Source organism: Trachinotus anak, unplaced genomic scaffold (genome assembly GCF_046630095.1).
Source record: "Trachinotus anak isolate AG129_WGS33_773 ecotype Australia unplaced genomic scaffold, CSIRO_AGI_Tana_v1 ptg000003l, whole genome shotgun sequence".
Lineage (NCBI taxonomy): Eukaryota > Metazoa > Chordata > Actinopteri > Carangiformes > Carangidae > Trachinotus > Trachinotus anak.
This window is the reverse complement of record NW_027273854.1, coordinates 18354583-18376733: the sequence shown is the minus strand read 5'-3', so window position 1 is coordinate 18376733 and position 22151 is coordinate 18354583. Positions and strand designations below refer to the sequence as shown.

At 39.3% G+C, this 22151-nt stretch overlaps 2 protein-coding genes and 1 long non-coding RNA gene across 7 annotated transcripts; 2 read left to right on the top strand and 1 right to left on the bottom strand.

The window, feature by feature from the left end:
* Positions 1 to 402: 402 nt before the first annotated feature.
* Positions 403 to 1839, top strand: LOC139618410 (uncharacterized). The gene is made up of 3 exons (XR_011689729.1): positions 403 to 441; positions 1126 to 1219; positions 1410 to 1839. It is a non-coding gene; the product is annotated as an uncharacterized lncRNA (long non-coding RNA).
* Positions 1840 to 2554: 715 nt separating this feature from the next.
* Positions 2555 to 11330, bottom strand: LOC139618409 (interferon-induced very large GTPase 1-like). Of its 2 annotated transcripts, XM_071474304.1 has the most exons (5): positions 11276 to 11310; positions 11195 to 11228; positions 10356 to 10629; positions 8518 to 8555; positions 2555 to 8421 (listed from the first exon to the last, which is right to left on the bottom strand). In XM_071474304.1, the coding sequence occupies exons 3-5, from the start codon at positions 10618 to 10620 to the stop codon at positions 3574 to 3576; spliced, it is 5151 nt and encodes a 1716-aa protein (XP_071330405.1). In that variant the 5' UTR covers positions 10621 to 10629; positions 11195 to 11228; positions 11276 to 11310; the 3' UTR covers positions 2555 to 3573. The 2 variants fall into 2 exon arrangements, with proteins under 2 accessions (XP_071330405.1, XP_071330404.1); XM_071474303.1 differs by having other exon boundaries at positions 11195 to 11330.
* A 600-nt stretch (positions 11331 to 11930) lies between these two features.
* LOC139618407 (ran GTPase-activating protein 1-like) lies at positions 11931 to 21871 on the top strand. Of its 4 annotated transcripts, none has more exons than XM_071474297.1 (16): positions 11931 to 11997; positions 13012 to 13131; positions 13260 to 13387; positions 13633 to 13692; positions 13872 to 14051; positions 14237 to 14371; positions 14677 to 14835; positions 15733 to 15846; positions 16114 to 16213; positions 16490 to 16574; positions 17768 to 17909; positions 18207 to 18323; positions 18515 to 18620; positions 19567 to 19655; positions 19816 to 19937; positions 21075 to 21871. In XM_071474297.1, exons 2-16 carry the CDS (start codon positions 13020 to 13022, stop codon positions 21154 to 21156), a joined length of 1731 nt encoding a protein of 576 aa, XP_071330398.1. In that variant the 5' UTR covers positions 11931 to 11997; positions 13012 to 13019; the 3' UTR covers positions 21157 to 21871. The 4 variants fall into 4 exon arrangements, with proteins under 4 accessions (XP_071330398.1, XP_071330402.1, XP_071330399.1 ...); XM_071474301.1 differs by having other exon boundaries at positions 19816 to 19980; XM_071474298.1 differs by having other exon boundaries at positions 11940 to 12035; positions 21075 to 21304.
* The last annotated feature ends 280 nt before the right edge of the window (positions 21872 to 22151 follow it).

Here is a 22151-nt window from a genome sequence, read left to right as displayed (position 1 = left end):
GCCAAAATCAAATCATTTGTGTCATTCACTGATCTGGAGAAGGTTATTAACACATTCATCTCATAGTGTCTTGATTACTGCAGCTCCATGTACACGTCTCCCAGACATCTCTTTATTCCCTGCAACTCATCCAAAATGCTGCAGCTAGACTGTTAACTGGTTCCAAATGTGAACCAGTTAAGAGTTAAGATCATTTAGCCTCCTTTTATTGGCTACCTGTGTTTTTTAGAACTGATTTTGAAATACTTATATTCACTTTTAAGATCCAGTTAGGCACCTTCTTGTATCTCAGAACTACTCTCCCAGTATGACCAAACGTGCTGCCCGAGATCCTCGGACAAAACTCTGTTATCTGTCCCAAAGTCTTGACTAAAAACCAAAGGTGACTGTATTTGTGATTAGAGCCCTCAAACGTTGGAACGCCCTGCCCAAGGAGATCAGGTGTGCTGAGTCACTGCCCTGGTGTAAAACACTACTCAAAACATACCTGTATGAAGCAGCTTTTAATTCTGGATTTTAATGTTTTCATCTTCGTTCTACTTTTGGTTCTTACTTGTGGTTTTATTTTTTATTTGGTTTTGTCTGTTTTATTGATTTTATTGTCTTAAAATACGAATTTGTAATTCTTTTTGCCTTGCTAATTGACACTTTGCCTCTCTTTATTGCTTAAGTTATTAAATATAAATAATAACCATGTATATATTTCATTTTTAATTTTCAAGCAAAAAACAAACACGAAAATGTTTTCAGCATAATAGACTGGTTGAATATCACAGATACAGTATACTCTGGTAGGTGTTACTTTTTTCTGCAATGTGAACAACAATATCCTCAACACCTTCCTCAATGTACACAGTGGCCCTTAATCTTAATCATAATCTGTTCATCACCTCACAGTCGCACTTTGGCAGCTGTTTCTCTTGTTCAATGATCAAGGAGACAGTTAATCTCATTTGCAAAATGAGTTCAACAGCAATGATTAAACAGAGTAGTGCTTCTTCATGGAATAGGCTTCTTGACTTATTGTTACTGTTAAAAGTCCTTTCACTCAGTTTTTTGTACTCTAAATTATAAATAAAGTACAATGAGACTTTACAATCACACCCCTTACATTGTGTCTTCCAGGACAGAGGACTGTGCTCCTGTACCAAGATCATCGTCCTACATCTTCCATTATCTCCAGGACTCTTCACCAACACCAGGGCTAAAAATGAGCATGGTAAGTTCAAATTTGTTGCTGCTTTTATTTCACTATACTGTACCCTGGAGTTTTTATTTGTTGAATAAAACAGTGGACAGATAGAAGAAATATTTGTTTTAGCAAGTCTGCTAACATTATGACCAACAATAATCTTTCCTCTTCTAAACAAATTGTTTGAAACCCTGAACTACACAACTGTGTTTTTCAGCAACTCGAACTAAAGAATGTGGATCTGCGAGCTGGAGATCAGCTGAAAGTAAAGGGAGTAATTCTGCATGATGCTGAGAGGTAAGATCACCAAATACAGTATATTTATTTTATATTAGCCTCTTCACTGAATAAAAAATATGATAATATCTGTGTGCATAAATTCTGGTTTATTGCTGTAGTAAAATTTAGGGGACTTCAAACTGACTTCCTTCAAGATCTGCTAAGAGATGCAGCTGCTGTAACACATGCACGCTGTGGTTCTGAGTTTGGAGAAAGACGAGACTGAGACTTGGTCAGTTATTGGAAGAAATATGAATCATCGAGAGATGTAACTCTTCAGTACACCTGAAATGTATCTTTATTTAAAAATGTCCTGTTTTTCACAAGAATAAAAAACATTTACATTTAAATGATCTTGTTTTGTTGTCTCTGAGGGGTCAGTTTAATAAACTGTAGCCTGATCCTGGCTTTGAAAAATATTTCCTCACACATACTGACACAAACTTCAGATAGCTCTGATGCAGAGAGTGACAGTCCAATTAAAGGGGCATTACACAACACAACACTTATGATGTCTCTGCAGGGAGACATCTAAAGTCAGAAAATAACTCTGGTGTGAAGTTTGAAAAGAAGTGGGCATGAGGGGGTCGAATAACAGACACTGCTGAGTTGCAGTGTGGGAAATGTAGTATCCAGTGGTTTTGGAGCTTTTAAAAGTCTTTCTTCCCAAACTTAACAAAGATGCAATACTAAATTGTGGCAGTTTCCTTAAAGGCAGCAGATCACATTCAAAAAGAGGAACAGTCGACTAAGATTGTTCATGAAAACTGGCTTTAGAAGCCATCTCAAATGCATCAAAGGTGACGATCTGTAACTGGATTTTACTGCTGCCTGGCATTTGATGTTATCTGTAAATAATAAAAATATACACACTAAAAGCCATGCGTGAATTTCAGACAAAAAGCCAAATAGACACAAGGTGGCTTTCAGGTCTTATCAAACAGAAATGGTTAGGAAGAAGACTTTAATGTGTATCATGGAGCATCTACAAAAGGTGGGGTCTTCTACAAACAGATGGCAGGTCTCAAAAGTTTAAATTCAGACTTTGTCATTTGAGAAACAAAAAAAAAAACACACATGGTCTTTCATGTGAAGGTATTTTTATTATACTCATTAATAACATGAAAGGTTAAACTATTCATGAGTCAATGAGTGGTGAGTTTAATCAAATATAAAATAAATGATAAAATCCTGAAGAAACATTTTCCTCACAACTTACATTCTTTGCATTAAACCTGGACATAAGAAAAGCTCAGACAAATCAAAACAACAAAGATGATGTAGATATAATGACAGATTATTTGAAATTATATAACAGAAGGCAGGTCTCAAAAGTGTAAATTAAGACTTAGTCATTTGAGAAACAAAAAAACAAACATGGTCTTTCCATAGATATGATGAAGGTATTTCTATTATGCTAATCAATAACATGAAAGGTTAAACTGTTACTGAGTGAATGAGTGATCAGTTTAATAAATGATAAAATAAATGCTAAAATCCTTTAGAAACATTTTCCACACAAGATTTACATTCTTTGCATTAAATCTGGAAATAACAAAAGCTCAGACAATGCAAAACAACAAAGATGATGTAGATATAATGACAGATTATTTGAAATTAGATAAACAATATAGGTTACACAGACATATGCCCTCAACTCTTTGTTGTGTATAAGTTAATCATTTCTGACAGCATGTCTCTCATCAACCTTCTCACAACAATTCCTTGTATTTTGATTCAATAAAACTTCAAAATATTCAGCATGGAAACTTCAATCATATCAAGAATCTGACACTGACCAGCTTTGTAGATGACACTTTGATTTAATATACTTATATTTTTTATGCCTCATTTATTCTCCAAATGACTATTGTTCTTCTGTGCTCTGTGTTTTAAGTATTAATACAAATAAAGCGATAAGATTTATATATGCTGTAGTTTGTAATGATTCATTTACTGTCTACATTTATTAGTCACAGACAAAACAACCAGTCGATAATGAAATCAGTCAAAGTCTGTGAACCTCATTCTTTAGGAGTTTGAGTCCTGAATAATCACATGAAAACAAGTATCATCTTTTTCAGTGACGTAGTTGTGTTGGATCACTCAGATTTATACATTTCATCCAGACTTTTAATTGCTTCTTCTTTAGTGTGGTCTCTCCACTGTCTGGGAATTTCTCCATCGTCCTGGAATTTTAATTTATAGTGGTCCTCCAGTTGCTTTTCAAATCTACACACAAACCATTTCCAGTACGTCAGTTTAGACTCATCAGGGGTAATTCTCCAGTTTGCAAGGTCTGGATCAGTTCGGTACCGTTTAAATGGAATGGTTTCATCTGAATCTGAACGAGGATAAAAGCTTCGATCACTTGCAACTAATGTTGTGCAGAACTCAGTAACCATCTCCACTGTGTTTCGATAATAACCACCACTGACTGCACGGGATCGATGAAAAGGGACACTGTGGTCATCAGGGCTGTGATCTTCTATGGTGTTGGTACAAACTGCTGAACAGAATGGACACTTCTCCCAGCAGCACTTGCACAGCTGATCAATGAGGATTTGATCAGGTGTCAGCCTGAATTCACTCATGTTATTCAGTGAGAGGCTGCTCGTCTCCTTCATGACTGGTTCAAGGCCTTTCTCTATCTCTTCTTTAAGAAAGTCAAAGTTGTTTATGTCTCTGAAGGTTTCAGAACAAATGTCATCAAACATCAGCTCATCTTTTAGCAAACTGGTAAATTCCTCCAGCCACATGTCTGTGTGTCCTCTCTGCGTTTTGACTCTCTCTGTTGCAGTAAATAAAGCCTGACTCACAAATTGTTTCATGTCCTCAACATTTTTCTTGAGTATATCCCGTGCTTTATCTTTGTGAGATGTGAAGATGTATTTCTCTACTTCCTCTTTGATAAACCTCTCCACATGTTTCCTTGGGTGTCGGATGTAGGTGATGAAACCTCTGAAGTCCTCTTTCTCTGCCAGTGACTTCAACACATGTTTCTCCAGGTTCAGTCTGTTCCCATTGAATGCTGGGAAACTGCACCTCATCTCTCCAGCCAGATCAATGGCAGTCTTGTTGCAGACAGCCTCAACAGTGGAAACCTTCAGTTTTTCACAGATCAACTCTCCAAGCACAACAGCAGAAGAGCTTCCTTTGCAGAAGCTTCTGAAAATGTTGTAATATTGATGCTTTTTATTCTCTAAATAAATTAGAGCATCATTGTTCATCTTGAATTTCTTGTGGGACTCTGAAAGCCAACTCTTAGCTCTGTCAAACACATACAGTAAGAGATCAACTGTGAACTCCTTCTTCAGAGCATATTTCCTCTTTGATTCAAATGCTGTCAATTTTTCTTTGACATTTTTGGCCACTTCTAGCAAATAAGTTGGACTGTAGCCACTTGTAGCAACAGGTTTGCTCCTGATTGTATCAAATGACTGTTTTTCAACATTGTCAATTAGGGATCTGATCAGTTGTTGGTCTTCATACTGAAAAGACCCTTTAAAGTAATTTAATACTTTTTTACCTGCTTTTGAAACACGGTCACGCAATTGTCTAAATGTCCTCTGTCCTCTTGTATTTCTTTCGCTCTCTTGAAGTTGTTGGTTTTCCTCACAATGCTCCTGATACTTGGTGAGGGTCACATAATCAAAGTAATCACCGATCTCTAAAATGTTTTTGTACCTGCCACTGCTTTTGGATTCACCTATAAGAGCCCATTCAAAACCAAGTTCATACAGGATAATTACATGATCTTCCTCCAAGTTGATGTCTTCAATAGGTTTTATATCTGCAGTTAGTTCTCTCACCCAGCCTCTCCAGACAGAGTCAAACTGCTTCTGAAGTTCCTCTTCATCTTGTGTCTTGTCTTTTAACTGCTGAGCGAGCTCTTTGCCCTTCTGTAGCAGCTTGTTCTCAAACTCTGTCTTCTGACCATCAAGCTTTTTACAAGCTGTCTTCTGCTGAATGACTTCATCCAGTTTTCTTTTCACTCCTCTCACTTGTTCATCATGAAACTCCTTGATTTTGTTTTCAAATTGGCCTCGCCACTGAACCAACATTTCTCTGTCTCTGTCATCATCAAAGTACTTTCTCATTTCTTTTTTGATTTCTTCATATGTTTTGCTCATTTCTTTAGAAAGATAACTGAGCTCAACCTTGTCAAGTTTTCCATTTTCAATTCTGTTATAAAGCTGGTTTTCAATGGTCAACATGTTGCTCCTCAGGGCCCAGGTCCAGTTCCCGTACTGGACCTCAAGGTTTCTGTACACTTTGATTTCAAGAGTGTTTTTGAAACTGAAAACAAAGTGTTCGTTCATCAGGGCTTTCCACAGGTCCTGGACTTTGCTTTTGAACTGTGACAGAGTGATACCAGCAGACTGTGAAGCTTTAGAGAGGACGATGTTCTTCAGCTCTTGGACGCTCTCGCTATAACCTGGATTTGGAGGAGCCATAGGTGGACTTCCCTCCCATAGTTGGGCAAAGTATTTCACATCTTTTTGCACATCAAATGCAATGACATCACTGAAACACTCGGCATCACAAACCTCCTCTTTGGCAGCTAGTTGGGCCATCTGGTCCAGTTTTTCTTGCAGGCGTCTCTTTCCATCCATGTTTTTCTCTGCAGCTGCAATATCTGTAACATTCTGGTGAACAAACACACAACTTGGGGACAGTTTAACTTTCTTCATCCTCATGAAAGCCTGAACAACAATCTGCAGAATGTCCTGCATGTCAGCTGGATTCTCTCCAAAGATGTTGATCAGTGTCATGTTTCCCAGACCAACAACAAATGTTGCCAGTTCATTGTCGTGGTGAGGAGTGGTGTTACCTGCTAATTCAAGAGCACGCAGTCCTTCAGTGTCCACCACTAGAACGTAGTCAAACCTGAAGTCTTTCTTCATCTCCTCTGACACTTTGACCAGCTGCATGAAGGCACCCTTGGTGCATCTGCCAGCACTCACTGCAAACTGTAACCCAAACATGGCATTCAGCATAGTTGATTTTCCACTGCTTTGTACGCCCAAAACTGACAACACAAACACTCTCTGGTCACCCAGTCTCTTGATGACTTCCTCTAAAAGACTAGAGATCCATGTTAAAGGCACATGACCTGCATCTCCATCCATCAGCTCCATGGGGTGTCCTGATATCATCAGCTCTGCAGCCAGCTCAGGGTATTTAGACCAGTCAGTCTGTCGCCTCTGTGTTTGTTTCTGCAGAGATTTATGGGCTTCATAGATCTGCCCCATTTCTCTAAAGATGTGCTCCAAACCAAAAGTTGCTGACTGCAGTTTTGATGATATTTGTTCAAGCTCAGTTTGTTTTCTGTTTAATTGATCAGACTTGTCATGTTTCTTCTTCAGAGCCAAGACCTCAGACCACTTGTCATGATAGCTTTGGAGAATTGAATTGAGATCGTCAGTGGAGAGAGCATCTATTAAGATCTGAGTCCATTTCAGGAAATACTCTTTGTCTGTTGATGGCAAAGATGAGAGACTTTCAATGAACAACTTCATCAGTTCACTACAGGAAGCATCACATTGTTTCTGTCGCATTGTCATCAGTTCCTGTTGCTTTTCACTTTTCTCCTTCTCAATGTTTCCTTTGAGATGATGCAGTTCTTTGTTTATTCTGCACCACTCATGCCACAGTCGGCCTTGACAAGGGAGGAATTTATCTTTGATTCTTGACACGTTCGTCTCTTGAAGCACATTCATTATTTTCATAGCAGCAGATTTCCCTTTTTGGCAGACTGCATCATCTTCATCCACTCTGATTCCAGAGACCTTGGCCATGGTTTCAAGCTGGAAGGATGTATGTGGTCCAGACAAAATCTCTCCAATGATCCTTTTCAGTTCTTCAGAAATATCTGACCGGCTTCGGTCTTTTAGACCCATTTTGAATGTTCCCTTTTTTATCTCAACAGCATCACAACTGTCATCAACAATGAGACAAATGAGAGGCTTTGAAGACTTAAGAAGATCTGAGAAAACTGTAGCACTTTTGTCACCCTTTTTTGGAGTTGATAACAGGACAACATTGACTGAAGATTTTTCAGTCAGTATGTTACATTGTTTTTCAAATGTCAGGGCATCACCATGAAGATTACAGAAGGCAGTGCAGTCAGTGAAGGCATCATCGGGTTTTCCAGCAGGACAGTACCAGGCGATCTCTGCCACACCATCCATCAAATGGCGAGATTTGGTGCTACCTGGGCAGTTTCTGTGGAAGAAGGTGTTGTGACGGTCATTGATCAAAGTGTTGATCAGCTCAGATTTAGACACTGAAAGTGAACCCAGGCGGAAAAATGACACCATGGGTATCTCAGCTTCACAGATGGGCAAACTCTTGTTGTTGTTTGAATTATCATTGGTTTGAGTTATCTTCCATGTTTTTCTTATTTGCCTGAATGTCCACAGAGGACACTCAATGTACATTTTGACTGGGTCAGGAACAAGCAAAGGTAAGGCGTACTGACACTGAGAGAGCTTTGTCATCATGTTCTGCTTCAGGAAACTGTCTGAGCAGTGAAATACTGCCATTTGAATGTCCATTGGATGAATGTGATTCTGTTTTGATTGACTGCGATCCACACTGGTGCTAAAAAAAGCATTGAAAAGACTTTCTTCTGTGTCAACAGTGTCAAACAGTGGAACAGATGTTGAATGGCTCACCTCAGCAGTGTCTTGTCTTACAGGAATATCTCTGGCTCTGTAATCTAACATCATCAACCTCTGAAGAAAAGTATGAGCTAGATCTTTCTCAGATGTTTCATGGTCCTGTTTCACAGGTGGACCTATTTGAAGAAAATCTGCGGGAGACAACTTCTGCTGATGTTTGTGTTGAAGGTGGAGTCTTCTGAGTAGTGTTGCAGTCTCTCTTTGACATTGTTCCTTACAGCTGATTTCTTCAGAATTCTTCATGGGATCTTCTTGATATTGATCCTTCAAAGAAATTGTAATGTGTGTTTATCATTAACACTTTGTGCAATGGGATGTGGAGTAAATATTCTTATTTCAGGTGAATTTCAAGTGTCTTACTTTGTTCTTGTTTCCAGTCCTGTCTTCATTTGTGATGCCTGTTTATTTGAAGGACAGAAAAAGTAGTCACAGGTTACACAAACATGACTGAATAATTATTAGATTTAGTGGTGTTATCTTTATTAGTCTTACTAAAACAGCATTTCAATTCATCAGTCCTGTAGTGGAAGCCATTATGCTGAAGAGTATTGATTTACTCATATAATATTGTTTGAGGCTGTGTTTTGTGATGTTGCATTGCATTGCATTCCAGCCCATACTATTGTGTGTATAAGAGATTTTGTAATGATGAGCTTTTTCTCTTACCTTTTGTAGCAGGTATTATTACAGTGATGACCCCAGGTTTTCTTGATTGATACACCAGTATCAATTAAACTTATAATTTTTTCACTTATTCATTTTTTTTTTTTGATTTGGTACTGTCGTCAGTATTTAAGGGTAAAGGTTTTATCTTTGGCAGGGGATATTTTGTCAGAGAGCAAAAATAAACATTTTTATATGTGCACTTGATATCAAAAAAAGAGCCTGATTCCCTAAAAAGTTGAATATGTTTTTGCTGATATATATTGACTGAAACCAGACATGTAAAGAAAACTTACATTTTATCTGATTGATGTAAAAATAAAATGTATCCCGAAATTTGATGTGATTTTTGAAGAAACAGATGTATAAAAACCTGGAGGTTGTGTGCAACTGTTTGCCATGAGCCAGAGCTCACCTGAGAGCCTGCAGCTCACCTGTCTGTGCCTCTGTGTTGCTCAGGCTGCTGCTTTAGCAAACAAATCAGTTGGACAAGCTGTGATTAATTTACTTTACAAATAACTTTCATGTCTACTTAATAAAGAAGACAAATGTTTGATTTGATCACAGAACTTTTCTTATTAGATGAGCTCATCTGTTACATACACTTCAGTTCTTTAAAAAGGACCTAATGTCTTAAATTCTTCATAAATACCATGTCTCAGCAACTATAACAAATTAGCCTAAACATTTATTTCACAATTTACAATCTTAACTGATGTTAGTTTGTCCAGTGAAGATGTTTTCAGTTCTGTAACATTTGAAATGTTTCAATTATAAATACTAACCACTTCATATTCGCCACTGTTTACCAGCATAGATCCTAGCAGTAACCCTCTGTAGAGTTAAAATGGGAAAATCGTTTTTTGGTGGGGACAATTCAGTAACAGCATCAGATAGGCAGGTATTTGTGATGGTAAGGAGCTTGGGAGTGTATTATGTCAATGAGTGTGTGTGTGTGTGTGTGTGTGTGTGTGTGTGTGTGTGTATATATATCCATACATGGTGCTTCTACTTCAGATCAGTACATGATTTATCTCTGTATTTGTGCCACAGGTCATGTCCAACACACACAGTCTTTTGTCAGGCAGCAAAAGCTATTATTGCATTTTCAAGGTTTGTCTGTGTGTTTGCATTTTAGTGAACTACTCCTTCATTTTTAGTGTAATCTTTACTCTCATGATTTCCATCAGTATTTTATATCACAGACTCAATACCAGCACTGCACCACAGTCACAGGCAGACTGATAATACATTACATTCATTAAAACAAGAGTACACAACTTCTATTAAAGCTGAACAAAATATTAATATTCTACAATAACGAAATACATGTATATTGCCGTGTAATAGCTTTAAGTATAATTCTAGGCTGTGTCCATGACTTTAAAACTACAATGAGTATAAAAACCTAAACAACAGTGTGTTTCTCCTCTTAGATTTACTGTCCAGGTGCCAGACAGAGTAAAACAAGCATAAGTCAAATTAATACAGTTTGCTCTGTATACATTTTTAATATATTGCTTCTTGTGACTGACCTTCTAGTGCTGATCTGCAGATCTCCACTAGATCATTCCTCTTGATCTCTTTTAAAACCTCCATTGTGATCTCCAGAACTTCAGCTTTTGTATAGGTCTGCAGCATCAGATTCTTCGTGTCCACTCTGTCCGCCTTCTCCAAATCAGCCGTGCTGATGGCTGTTTTTCCTTTGAGGACGTCATCCCACTGAAGGAGGTCTTTGAAGCACTTAAAGTGTTCCTCTGTCAAGTTGTGCAGAACATTGAAGAGAACTTTTTTTACCATTGTGGTTTCCTGGTAAAAATCAGAAAATATTGTCAACCTCAAGGACAGTTAGTTACAGTTATGTTAATTAAATCCACTTCTTTTCTCTTGGTTTTATCAATTTATATAGGGAGCTATATAAACTCTAATCCACTATTTACAGTAATAGTTGCAGTAGCTACTATAATAAATTCATAAACTGCAACCACAGGACAAAAACCCCACAATTACAGAAATCAGCTGTGTTTATTAACTTTCATATTTTTGTATTCAAAACCAATATTTTATATCTGAATCTGTCTAAAACCAGAGATAAATGTCCATAAATAAAAGACCAAAAACTGAAAGTATTGAACAATAAAAGCATAACTTCAGATATTTGTCATTTTACTTGAATGAGATGGTTGGAGCCGTTAACTGAACGATGACGTCAGTTAGTTGGAAAGTCAAAAAGTCACAAATCATCGGCGACTTTGAGCACAGAGCAAATAAAAGTAGCAAACGTCTTTCATAAAGTTAAAGATGTATCAGGAAATAGAAATGTAGGCTGTGGTTAACCTGCTGAACAAATAAAAAAATGTAAACAACTCTTTACCTTCGCCGTTTTATTTTCTTCCCATTCTGATTTTGAAAGCCGTTTCTTCATCGAGGCACTTCCTGGTTCGTAAGAACCGGTAAGAACTTGAGTTTGATTTAGATGAGACTTCAGAGATCCGGCTCTTTTAAGTGAGGTTTAAGTTTCGCTTTCGGAAAAGTTACCGTTCGATGATGGTGGTTAGTTCATCGAGACACCTTAAACTGTTGGATGCTGCTGTTTTGCACATTGTATTATATTTCTTTTTATTATGTTGTTTATTTATTATTATTTTTACTCTATACCAAAAACAATTTGGTTTTATTTTAACAAAGCACATTTACTTGATTGCTGTATTTCTATTTCTATTTTTTTCAGTACTTTACTTGTTTTGTTAGGTGTGTGTGTGTTTAAATAAAAAAAATTAAAACGTCAATAGCTGTCCTATTTTAATTTCTATGCTATGTTAGAGAGTTCCAAGGGATTTTACAACTGTAAATGCAATTGGTTACAGCAATTTATTAAAATTTAAGTGATATGTGTTCAAATACAAATCACAAGTCAAAACAGTGCTAAATCTGGCTGAATTCTAAAAGGTATAAGTGGTAAAATGGAGAGCCAAATGATCCGGCTCACTAAAAAGAGCCGAAATTCCCATCACTATAGGGGAGAACTAGTGGACTAACCTTTATAATACAGCGAAGTAAGCGAACGCACCGTTGTAGTCTAATTGAACTACAAGTCCCTTGTTTCCCATCTCTGCAGACGTCAAGTCGGGTTGTGTGCCTGATTTGGTTTTGAACGTCAGGGGCGAGCGGGAGTGTGTAAGTGGAGCGGACTCAGTCTGCACATCAGTGTTGTGGTAATAGTGACATTCACGTATAAGGGGAGTAGTCTAAATACAGTTGACAGTTTCTGTGACGAGGGATTTAAACGGAGGAGCGGAGAGGTCAGGCTAACGGCGGTGTAGGGAGACAGCGGTTTACACATGACCGACCGGAGAGGCCGAGCGCAGCCATGCTCTGTATCATGTAACCCGTGTTAGCTAGCTACGTTTATATTCATATAACCACCGGGCTAAAGGTGTTATGTTATTTATCCAAGAACTACGTTGTAAGTCGCTGACCCGACAGTTGTAAACAACGTACCAGCTCCTCAGGCATCAAACCGTGACGGTGCCTGTAGGTGTGTTAGCATAACGTCAGAAGCACTCGGCTAATGCTAACTGCTGCTGAGAGCCCACTACATTACAACTTCTGACCCTGACGACTGGAGATAGTAAAGTCAGTGTGTGTGAAACCCTGCGGCTGTTCTCTTGTGTCGAAGGAGCATGAATAATATATGTGTTTGAGTGGAGCTGGACAATGAATGAGTGGCTGACTTTCATAAAACGTGTCAAAACATCGCAGCTATAACTCAGTGTAACGTTATACTGTTGTCCCTGAAATCCTTACAGCCTGACATGTGTATTTTCAGAAATCAAATCTGAGCTGTAATATCGTATGATATATTGTAATGCAGTGTATATATCACCAGATGTAAATAGTATTTTAGGGTGGATTTTTTTCCCCTCCCTGCAGTTTCTTTCTAGTATAAAGGAGGACTGAGCTTTCCAGGGGAAAAAAATACTTAATTAAAACCAGAATTTTCATACATGACTGTACGTTTTTGAGTTTAAATTACTTCTGTTAATTGTTCAGTGTTTTGGCTCGTTATTAGTAATAAGTGCCACCAGTGGGCCAGAGGACACGAGTTCTGTCCCTGGGAAGAAATGAATCAGGAGGTGGTTCAGGATTATTACAGCAGAATAAGGAGTACATGATGTTTTTGTCCCTCAGGTGTCCACATGGCGACAGACATTGTTGCGCAGTTGGCCGACTCTCTGGCCCAGACAGGAGTAGAGGATGGAGAGCTGAGCTATAAAGGCCAGGGAAGAAAACTGAATGATGCGCAGTCAGGTGAGTGTCAGCTGTCACTTGCTTAAACACACTATAATGTTCGTTTCAATTATTTTCCCTCCTGTGTATTAAAATTACTGTCATTAACTCTCCCACCTCTCTCTCAACCCATAATCCCTTTACCCCAGTGGAGGAGATGGTGAAGGAGATCCAGGACTTTGAGGGCTTACAGGCTCTGAGGTTGGAGGGAAACACTGTAGGTGTGGAGGCAGCACAGGCCATCGCCAAGGCCCTAGAGACTAAGAGCGAGTTCAAGGTGTGAAGTGTTTACTGTTGACCTTTTTGATCAGCCTCAGAATTGTAAAGTTTGTCATCTTATTGACACTGTAACTAGCACATGATTGTTCTATAAATATGAACATCGTCAAAAATGCTCATCATAATTTCCTTAACTCCAAAGTGATGTCAACAAATTCACAAAATAACAATTGTAATGGAAGATAGTCAGTGTTTTCTCTTGACTGACCTTGACACTGTGTATTTTTAACCTCTTTCTTCCAGCGCTGTTATTGGAGTGACATGTTCACAGGTCGCCTGCGCTCTGAGATCCCACCTGCCCTGGTAATGCACTCAAAAACAAGTTTAGGCTTCCAGTGAGAAGCTGTTGAAATATTGCACACTTTCCATCTAAATTATTACATAGGTGTAACTTGTAGTCAAAACTCAACTTGTCTTTGTTTTGCCGCACTGCCCTACATATCCTGCCATTTATTTAGTCTCTTTCTCTTCTTGTGCTGTAGAATTCACTGGGTGATGCTCTGATGCTGGCAGGTGCCAGGCTGACTGTTTTAGACCTCAGTGACAACGCCTTCGGACCAGACGGGGTGAAAGGCATCGAGAAGTTGCTCAAAAGCACCGCCTGTTACACATTGCAGGAGCTACGGCTCAACAACTGTGGCATGGGCATCGGAGGGGGGAAGGTAAGTCATGAAAGCGTCTTTTGTCCTCGTTGCGAGGAAAGATTAACTTTAGGAGTCATGAAAGAAACACAAAAATGAAAAGTACACAAAATATTTGTAGATCCTGTTAAATGTTATTGTATGTCCATTGATGCTTGGATCAATGTGATCAGAGTTGAACTCGTCTCTGTTTATGAACTTCTCAGATCTTGGCTGCTTCTTTGATCCAGTGTCATAAAAACTCCAGTGCAGAGGGCACCCCCCTCAGCCTGAAGGTGTTTGTAGCAGGGAGGAACCGACTGGAGAACGATGGAGCCACTGCCCTTGCTCAAGCTTTCCAGGTAAAGATTTAACTTCTGCGTGAGCTTTGAATGTTTTACCTTGATTGACGGAGCAATCTGGGAAAACACAGTGAAGTCTATTCTGATGAAGAATATCACAGTCAAATTGTTACGTACAGTTTTATTCCATCAGAACAGATGTTGAGCATTCAACCATTGCATACGATTTTACCACTGCTTGTCTTCCTGGCACTTTATATAATTTATTTCAAATAATGACCGCAGACCAGTTTATAGCTGTTCAGCTTATATGCTATGTGACTGTTTGGGTGGCGTAATCTCATGACTGTATGTTGTGTTCCCAGTTGATGGGCAGCCTGGAGGAGGTTCACATGCCCCAGAATGGCATCAATCACCCTGGTGTGACAGCCCTGGCCACAGCCATGCAGCACAACACAGGACTCCGCATCCTCAACCTCAATGACAACACCTTTACTGAGAAGGGGGCTATCGCTATGGCTCAGGTACAAAGACATCTGAGATTAGTATCATCACTGTTGGTGAAGTAAGGAAATAAAAAAATTCTGGTGTTGCAGAAAATAGAAAGTAAATGAGTCCTAATTTAATGTGTAGAATTCTTCATCTTAAGATTGATAGGCTGATCAGAGAATTCACAGTGAGAAGCAGGGTGAGCATCACTTGCACTTGCACTTGCAGTGGTCATTCATTAACGCTTCAAGAGGACAACTTTTAAAATCCATCACTGTAGCCTGTGAGAGAACAGACTGACTTCTTTCATATTGTTACACCAGCAGCTAAATATCCTGTAAGCATTGTGGATCTTTCCATAAATGTTCTGTTATAGATAAATAAAGTAATAAGTAACATTTTCTTAGCAAACACCTATGTCTGAATAACATAAAGGCATCCCTTTAGCAGACAGATAAAGCCAGTGATGTTCTGTGTCCCTGTCTGAAAAGGCCTTTGGTCTGTCTGGTATTTGGTGCCGATTACTGCTGCCAAAAACAGGGCTTAGCGAGAGTGGAGCTAGTGTTGCAAAAAACAAAACAATGAGCACAAAGAGGCTAAAAAACTCTGCTAAAAGGTTCTGCAGTGTTGATGATAATTCTCAGGGGGTTGACATTGTGTGTGACCCCTCTCATACTGTGTGTAGTCATTTGAGCTGATGTTTATGTAAATGGAGATTAGTGGAGCTCAAAGAGTGACAAATATGGCATTAAAATGTTTTTTTTTATATATATATCTATGCTAGAGATGAAGCTAAGTTCTGGCATGAGACCAAATGGAGAATTCAGTGACCTAAGATTTTAGCCTACATTTCAAAAATCATCCACCAATCTGTCTTTTTTAGGGTTAGGTACTGCTGAAGCTGTAGCAAATAATGTCTGTCTCCCTCACAGGCTCTGAAACATCTCCGCAGCATCCAGGTGATAAACTTTGGAGACTGTCTGGTGCGGCCAGCAGGTGCCAAAGCTATTGCAGAAACTGTATCAGAGGGAATCCCAATCCTCAAGGTGAGTGAGTAGCCTACTTTACTACTGGTCCTGATCAGACCTGAGCTGTTACTGCCTCTCAGAATAATTATTTGTTGGCAAAGAGCCATAGTTTGAATGTTGCGACCCTGCCAATGTGACTGGGTGTAAGTAGCCAGACTAAACATGGTCATACACACCTTTAGGATTCAATAATTTCCATACTTCATTTATTCTGAAAGGGCTTTATTTCCGTATCCTTTTCTTAGTTTTTCTTCCTTTCACGGTGAATATTTTGTTATTTAACAGGAACTCAATCTGTCATTTGGTGAGATCACAGAGGACGCTGCTCTGGCTGTGGCACAAGCAGTAAAGGGCAAAGATCAGCTGGAGAAACTGGACCTTAATGGTATAAACCTGCAAAGAGCTAACTTTCCTCTTCACACATCTATCTGTTTATATGAAAATTTAGAGTTTTTATTTTTCAGTGTCATAAAAATATAGAGGATTCACATTTCAAATGAGCAAATAGCTGTTTTTCTGTGGTTTTAGCAGAGTAGATTACCTTTCAGCTCTATTTCCTCTGCTTTGTGTTAAATTTGTGGAGACATTATTCATAGATTTTCTCTTTGTTTATTTTGCTTCCCCTGACTAAACTGTATAAAATGATCTCTTTGGTTTTCAGGAAACTGTCTAGGAGATGACGGTTGCAAAGCTCTGAAAGACGCTATGGAAGGCATGAACATGGGCGAGTTTCTAGGATCACTCAGGTAATCATGTTGTACTTTTTCGCTCCTGTGGTGTATTTTATGAAGACCATCCATCCTTTCTCTTCCCTTCTCTGTCTTGTTGTGGGTCGAGGAGGCCTGGAACCTATCCCAGCTCGCACTGGGTGAGAAGCAGTAGAGGATGCTAGACATGACAGTTGGCCCACACAGACATTACGCTCAGTTTAGAGTCTCCAGTTTACCTGACCCATTTGTGTTTGGACTGTGGGAGGAAACCAGAGCAAAGACATGAACTCCACATAAAACCAACTGAAGATAATCAAGCCAGGCTGCCTGACAATAAGCCTAGACAATGTTGTTTTTCCGTAAGTCTAGTGTAGACAACAAGACTTTTTCAATTTGTCAGGGACAGGAAATTTCTTAGCTTTACCTTGTAACCATCACCCTGGGTCTTGTAGTCTTCACCTTGTTGTGAACTGCTTTCTGTATATGAAGTTGCTTCCTCAGATTAAAGGTTATTTCACATTTCTTTTGTCCACCGCAACCTTTCTTGTGATTTGTGTAAATCTCATCTATTTGTATGCCTGCTCTACTGTTTGATACATGCAGGCTACATCCACATTACTACGTTTTATTTTTAAAACATGTCACTTTTGTTACATTTACACCTGGCATCCACACTACTATGGAGTTTCAACCTCCTAAAACACAGGCGTTGCTGCCCCTGTTTCATTTTAAAAACTCAGCGGCTGTTTTTGTAGTCTGGACAGGCAGAAACAATGATGTGGACACCCACGTTCGCTCCCTGATTGGGTCTTATCAGCCTCAACTACCAGTCGTGACAATATGGATGACAAATTACAACCGTTGCTGACCTTGTCTATGCTAGCAACTAATTTCTGGTTTTTACAATGTTACAACTGCCTTTGCTGTTCCAACTGCAGAATAGACAATCTGCTTCCTGTTTACACTGACACGCAGATGCACAGTGTACGTGACTGCTCATGTGATATGCATTTTCAGGAGTGTTGGTATGGACCGAAATTTCTTCTGATGTGTCACTAAAAAACTCATCTTTAGTTTTAAAATCCTGTTTTAAAATCAGTGTGGACATAGCCACACTTTAAGAGTCTGCAGCACCTCATCTGCACCACACACCATCCTCCCCACAATGACTTCTTCAAATGACATCCCAAAGCAAAATCCTCACAAACTGTGTTTTTAAAATTCCTCAGTGATGACGAGGGTGAACCAGAGGATGATGACGAGGACGAGGATGAGGATGAAGAGGAGGATGAAGATGATGAGGAAGTGGATGAGGAGGAAGTAGAGGAGGAAGAGGAGGAGGAGGAGGAGGTGGAAAGCAGTGGCAACAAGGTGAGATAAATGTGTGATTTATATCCTGAACAGTCATAATAGACAGGGTTTGTGTCAAAGCCTTATACATTGTGTTATTGCTGTAGCTGCTGCAATGATAACTGATAAATGCTTTATCAGGAGCACATATTGTTATAGTAATATTGCTGACATGTCCATGTTTTATCAAACAACACCAGTTAGAGTCCAGTAGGTGACTTGAGGCCAAATATAAAGGCAGCAGCAGCAGCTGTTGTACATGTTTGTTTCGGTGTTGTGGTTTAGTTGACTTTCTTTTTGCTGCTCCTCCCCTTCTAGTTGTCCACACCAGCATCGGCACCTCGGCCACCAGATGTGTCCTCCTTCCTCAGCTTTCCATCCCCTGACAAACTGCTCAAACTGGGGGCAAAGAGAGCTTTGCTGATCGAGCAGCAGGTAAACACAAATACCACAAATACAACCACACCAGTTTTACTTTTCACCCACATCAAACTGTTCATGAGAGGTAGGAAAGGCTAAAAGACATGTATTGAGTTACAGTTTAGGACGTTCAGCGCGGATGTTGCAGTAAGATGTCTCAAACAAACCGGTAATGCGTGAGTCTGTCTATCTTTTTTTCTGTCTAGGTGGATGTAACAGATGCTACAAAAACAGCTGAAGCCTTCCTCAAGATTGCATCAGTGTACAAGGAGGAGAATAAAGATGTTAAGAATGCAGTATTGGATAGTATTGGTGAGACACTTTGACCATACAGGCTGTAAAGTGCTTGACTAACAAGGAGGAAGTGTTACATATTAACTTATGCCTTTCCATGTCTTTTAATCATGGTGTGTCGAGGTGTTTGATCATTTTTTATCGTAATATTTTATAATTATTACTCAAGCTATTTCACCTAATGATTTCTCAGAATGAGTTTGAAACACCCCCAGAAAATAATGAAGTACCCATTACATAAAAGGAATAACTTACATTTTGGAAAATTTGCTTTCTTTCTTCCCATGGACCTGTTCAGACCTGGTATTGTGTCCTGAGTGATCCAATCACAAGTGGTCAACTCGTACAAGTACGTCTCTTCACACCTGGCTTTAAAATGCGCCTTCAGTGACCACTTGTGATCGGATCTCATTTCCCTGCTTCATATGCAAATAAACAGGTATGCGGTATTGTTTTTAGCCAATCCGACGCATTGGGCCATTGTCAATGTGCCAGATCTGAACAGGGCCTAAGAGTTACATAAGAAGATTGATACCACTCTCAGGTCTTTAAAGATAATGTATACCAGGAGCCAGCAACTGGTTAGCTTAGCTTAGCTCAAAGACCAGGAAAAGGGGAAGGCATCTAGCCTGTCAAGAAAACTTCCTCAAATGTTTTACTCTTTTAATGCTGCCCATAGATGTCTTCCTCTTTCTTCCTATTTCCTTTCAATCTCCATTTGACCAAAAAAGAAAACATTTTTAATCTTTGTTGTCTTGACCTCTCTGCCACCAACATGTGCTGAGAAATGCTGGTCAATTTGTTTTACACATTGTTTTAAAAGGTTGCGCATGGATTTTTTTCTTTAATGCTTAATTTTAGTCGTTATGAATCTGTGCCAACAGGACATGCATTTCCTTTATTTTCCCTTTTGTTAATACTGTCAGAACAGAAGTTGTAAGAATTTTTTTTTCAACTCTCACAGATTCCCTTCTGAAGAAAGCTTTTGCCACTCCTTCCTTCCAAGGCTACAGCTTTGTATCATCTTTGTTAGTGCTACTTGGACTTATCAAGGTATGTTTAATTTGCAGCTGCATTTCTCACATTTCATCATCGCTCCTTTCATTTCTCATTGCTTCTTAACACTACTGTCTTTCCTGTCCTCACCCATCTGTGCTTCCTTTGTCCTCCTGCCCACTGTCCATCCTTGTGTCCCGTCCTCCTGAATCCTCAGAGTGAGGACAAAGTGAAGCCTGTGCTTGTGGTTCCCGGCCACCTCCACACCTTGGAGCACGTTGTTCGACAGGACTACTTCCCCAAAGAGAGCGTGGCTGTGCTGGAGGCCTTCATGTCCCGGTAAGGACGTGACAGAATGAGCCAATCAGCAGGCAGCGTGCAGGTACAAAATACCAGTATTACCATCCCATCTTCAGGGTTTAAGCACATCCATCAATGTTTTTACACTTGGTGCCCTTAGTGATGGTGGTGGACACTCTCTGGTGATGCTGCTTATTTTTGTGGAGGAATTAGTTTATCAACTTCTTGTTATTTGAATATTTTGATCATTCAGCATTTTAGTATATTGACAAATATTGGAAGCTTAAGGGCTAATTTACTCTAAAAAATTATAATCTTTAAGATTTCAGTCCTGGTCGATTAAGCGTCACTTTTTGTTGCCGTGGTAACAGTGTTTGTGGTTTAATACTACAGGTCCCAGATTTCTGGGGGCAGCAAACACTGAGCAGCAACTTTGCCAGAAATACAATGGATGAACAAATGTTTACAGTGCAGCCAAACAAAATCACACTGTTTCAATAAAGAAGTCACTCAATAACAGGGGGTTTTCCTCAAGGGTTTTTTATTTTTATTTTTTTGAGGTTTCTACAAATCCTGTGAGACAAGCTAAACCAACAATGTGTTAGTCTGTCTCTCAATACTTCACTAACCTGTCTGTGGTTCTCAGTGCCAGGCAGTTTGTTCCCACCGAACAGGTAGCTCTTTAAATACATGTCACAAATATGGAGTTTCATGGTTTTCTGAAGTGTTGTTCACTTAAACAGCTGGGCACTGTTCTCAAACTGTACTCAGCCAGAGGTAACTAGTACATTTGTTGGGGGACTATTTTCAGCTGCGGCTCTACTGAGTATTTACAGCAGCAGGACAGTGTACGTGGGATGGTGCCTGTGGTCATTATAACAAAGGAACAAAGCTATAGTGTACTTCACTGATGTAGTTTTCTGGGACAACAATAACCTGCATAGAGCTGTAGTTACACAGACAACGCTTGTTAGTATATACATGTATCAGCTCATTGTTGGTTTTGGCCTTTAATGGGATTTGTTGACAAGAGGAAATGTAACCACAATGTTAGTAACCAGACTTAACCTTTTATAAAAATATGAAGCTAAAGATAAAAAGAAAATGTATTTGAATTATTTGAGGATGTGTGTGTATAGACCTGACCCTCTAACCATGTGTGTATATTATTCGCAGAAACAACAAGGCCCTAGAGTCATGTGCCAATGCTAAAAGAGGCCTCCAATCAACACTGCAGAGAGTCCGGACTGAGAGCTGAGGACTGTGGATACACATGCGTACAGATACACACACACACACACAGACTGAACTTTGATCACTGATGGACCTTAGGAAACCGGAATAGGAGCAACACTTGAGAAGAACACTGCACTCAGGAGCCCTTCCCTGTGTCACCACAGTCTTTTAGCAGCACCTCATTTTCTGGACTCTGGACTGGACTTGAATGCTTTTTGTTTTGAAGTAGACTGTACTCTTAGGGCGTGAACTAATTAAGTACTTCAAGTACACTCATATAACCACAGGACAACACTTATAACTGTGTCTTCATGCACCGTGGTGAATAAGAAAAGGCCTGATTCCCCACGTGACCTAAGATGTGTGTGTCATCTCCTGGTTTGTGACACGTGACTGAAGCACAGATTAAACTTTGAGGCACACTAGAAAAGTTCTGACCAGGACTGATGTGGACTCAAAATATCAGCTGTTGTACATTTTCTAATTCATATCAACCTTTATTATTCTTGGGGGTTTTTTTATATCAAATGTTTATGAAAGTCAAAAAATATGGTAAAACAACAATATTATTAAATATGTATTGAGTGGTAAATATGATCAAAATAAGGCTGTAAACTTCAACAAAACAATCAAAAGGGATTGAAAAGAATTAAATGTCTTTTCTGCCTTTAATGAGGCTAAAGGTGAAAAGTTTTTGGATTTGTGTTGCAAAAATAAAGCTTTGGGTGTGGAGCGGATTTGCATTTTATTAACTGTATTTATTTTATTTTAATTTTTGATTTACAAAAATAGAGATGAGATTTGAAGAGGTACTGTTTGGGATTCAAAGACGTAAATAGCCCCATGGTACAAACCAAAAACGGTCAGTTCATCTCTTAAATCTGTAAATGCAGTACAGTTGCTTTGCCCCAGTGTTTCGGCCACTAACTGGACAGAAAATGTAAAGCCAAGGTGTTAATTTGCAGTGAGGGGGCACAGGGATCAGAGGTCACTGCAAAAGAATTTACCAAAGCCTTG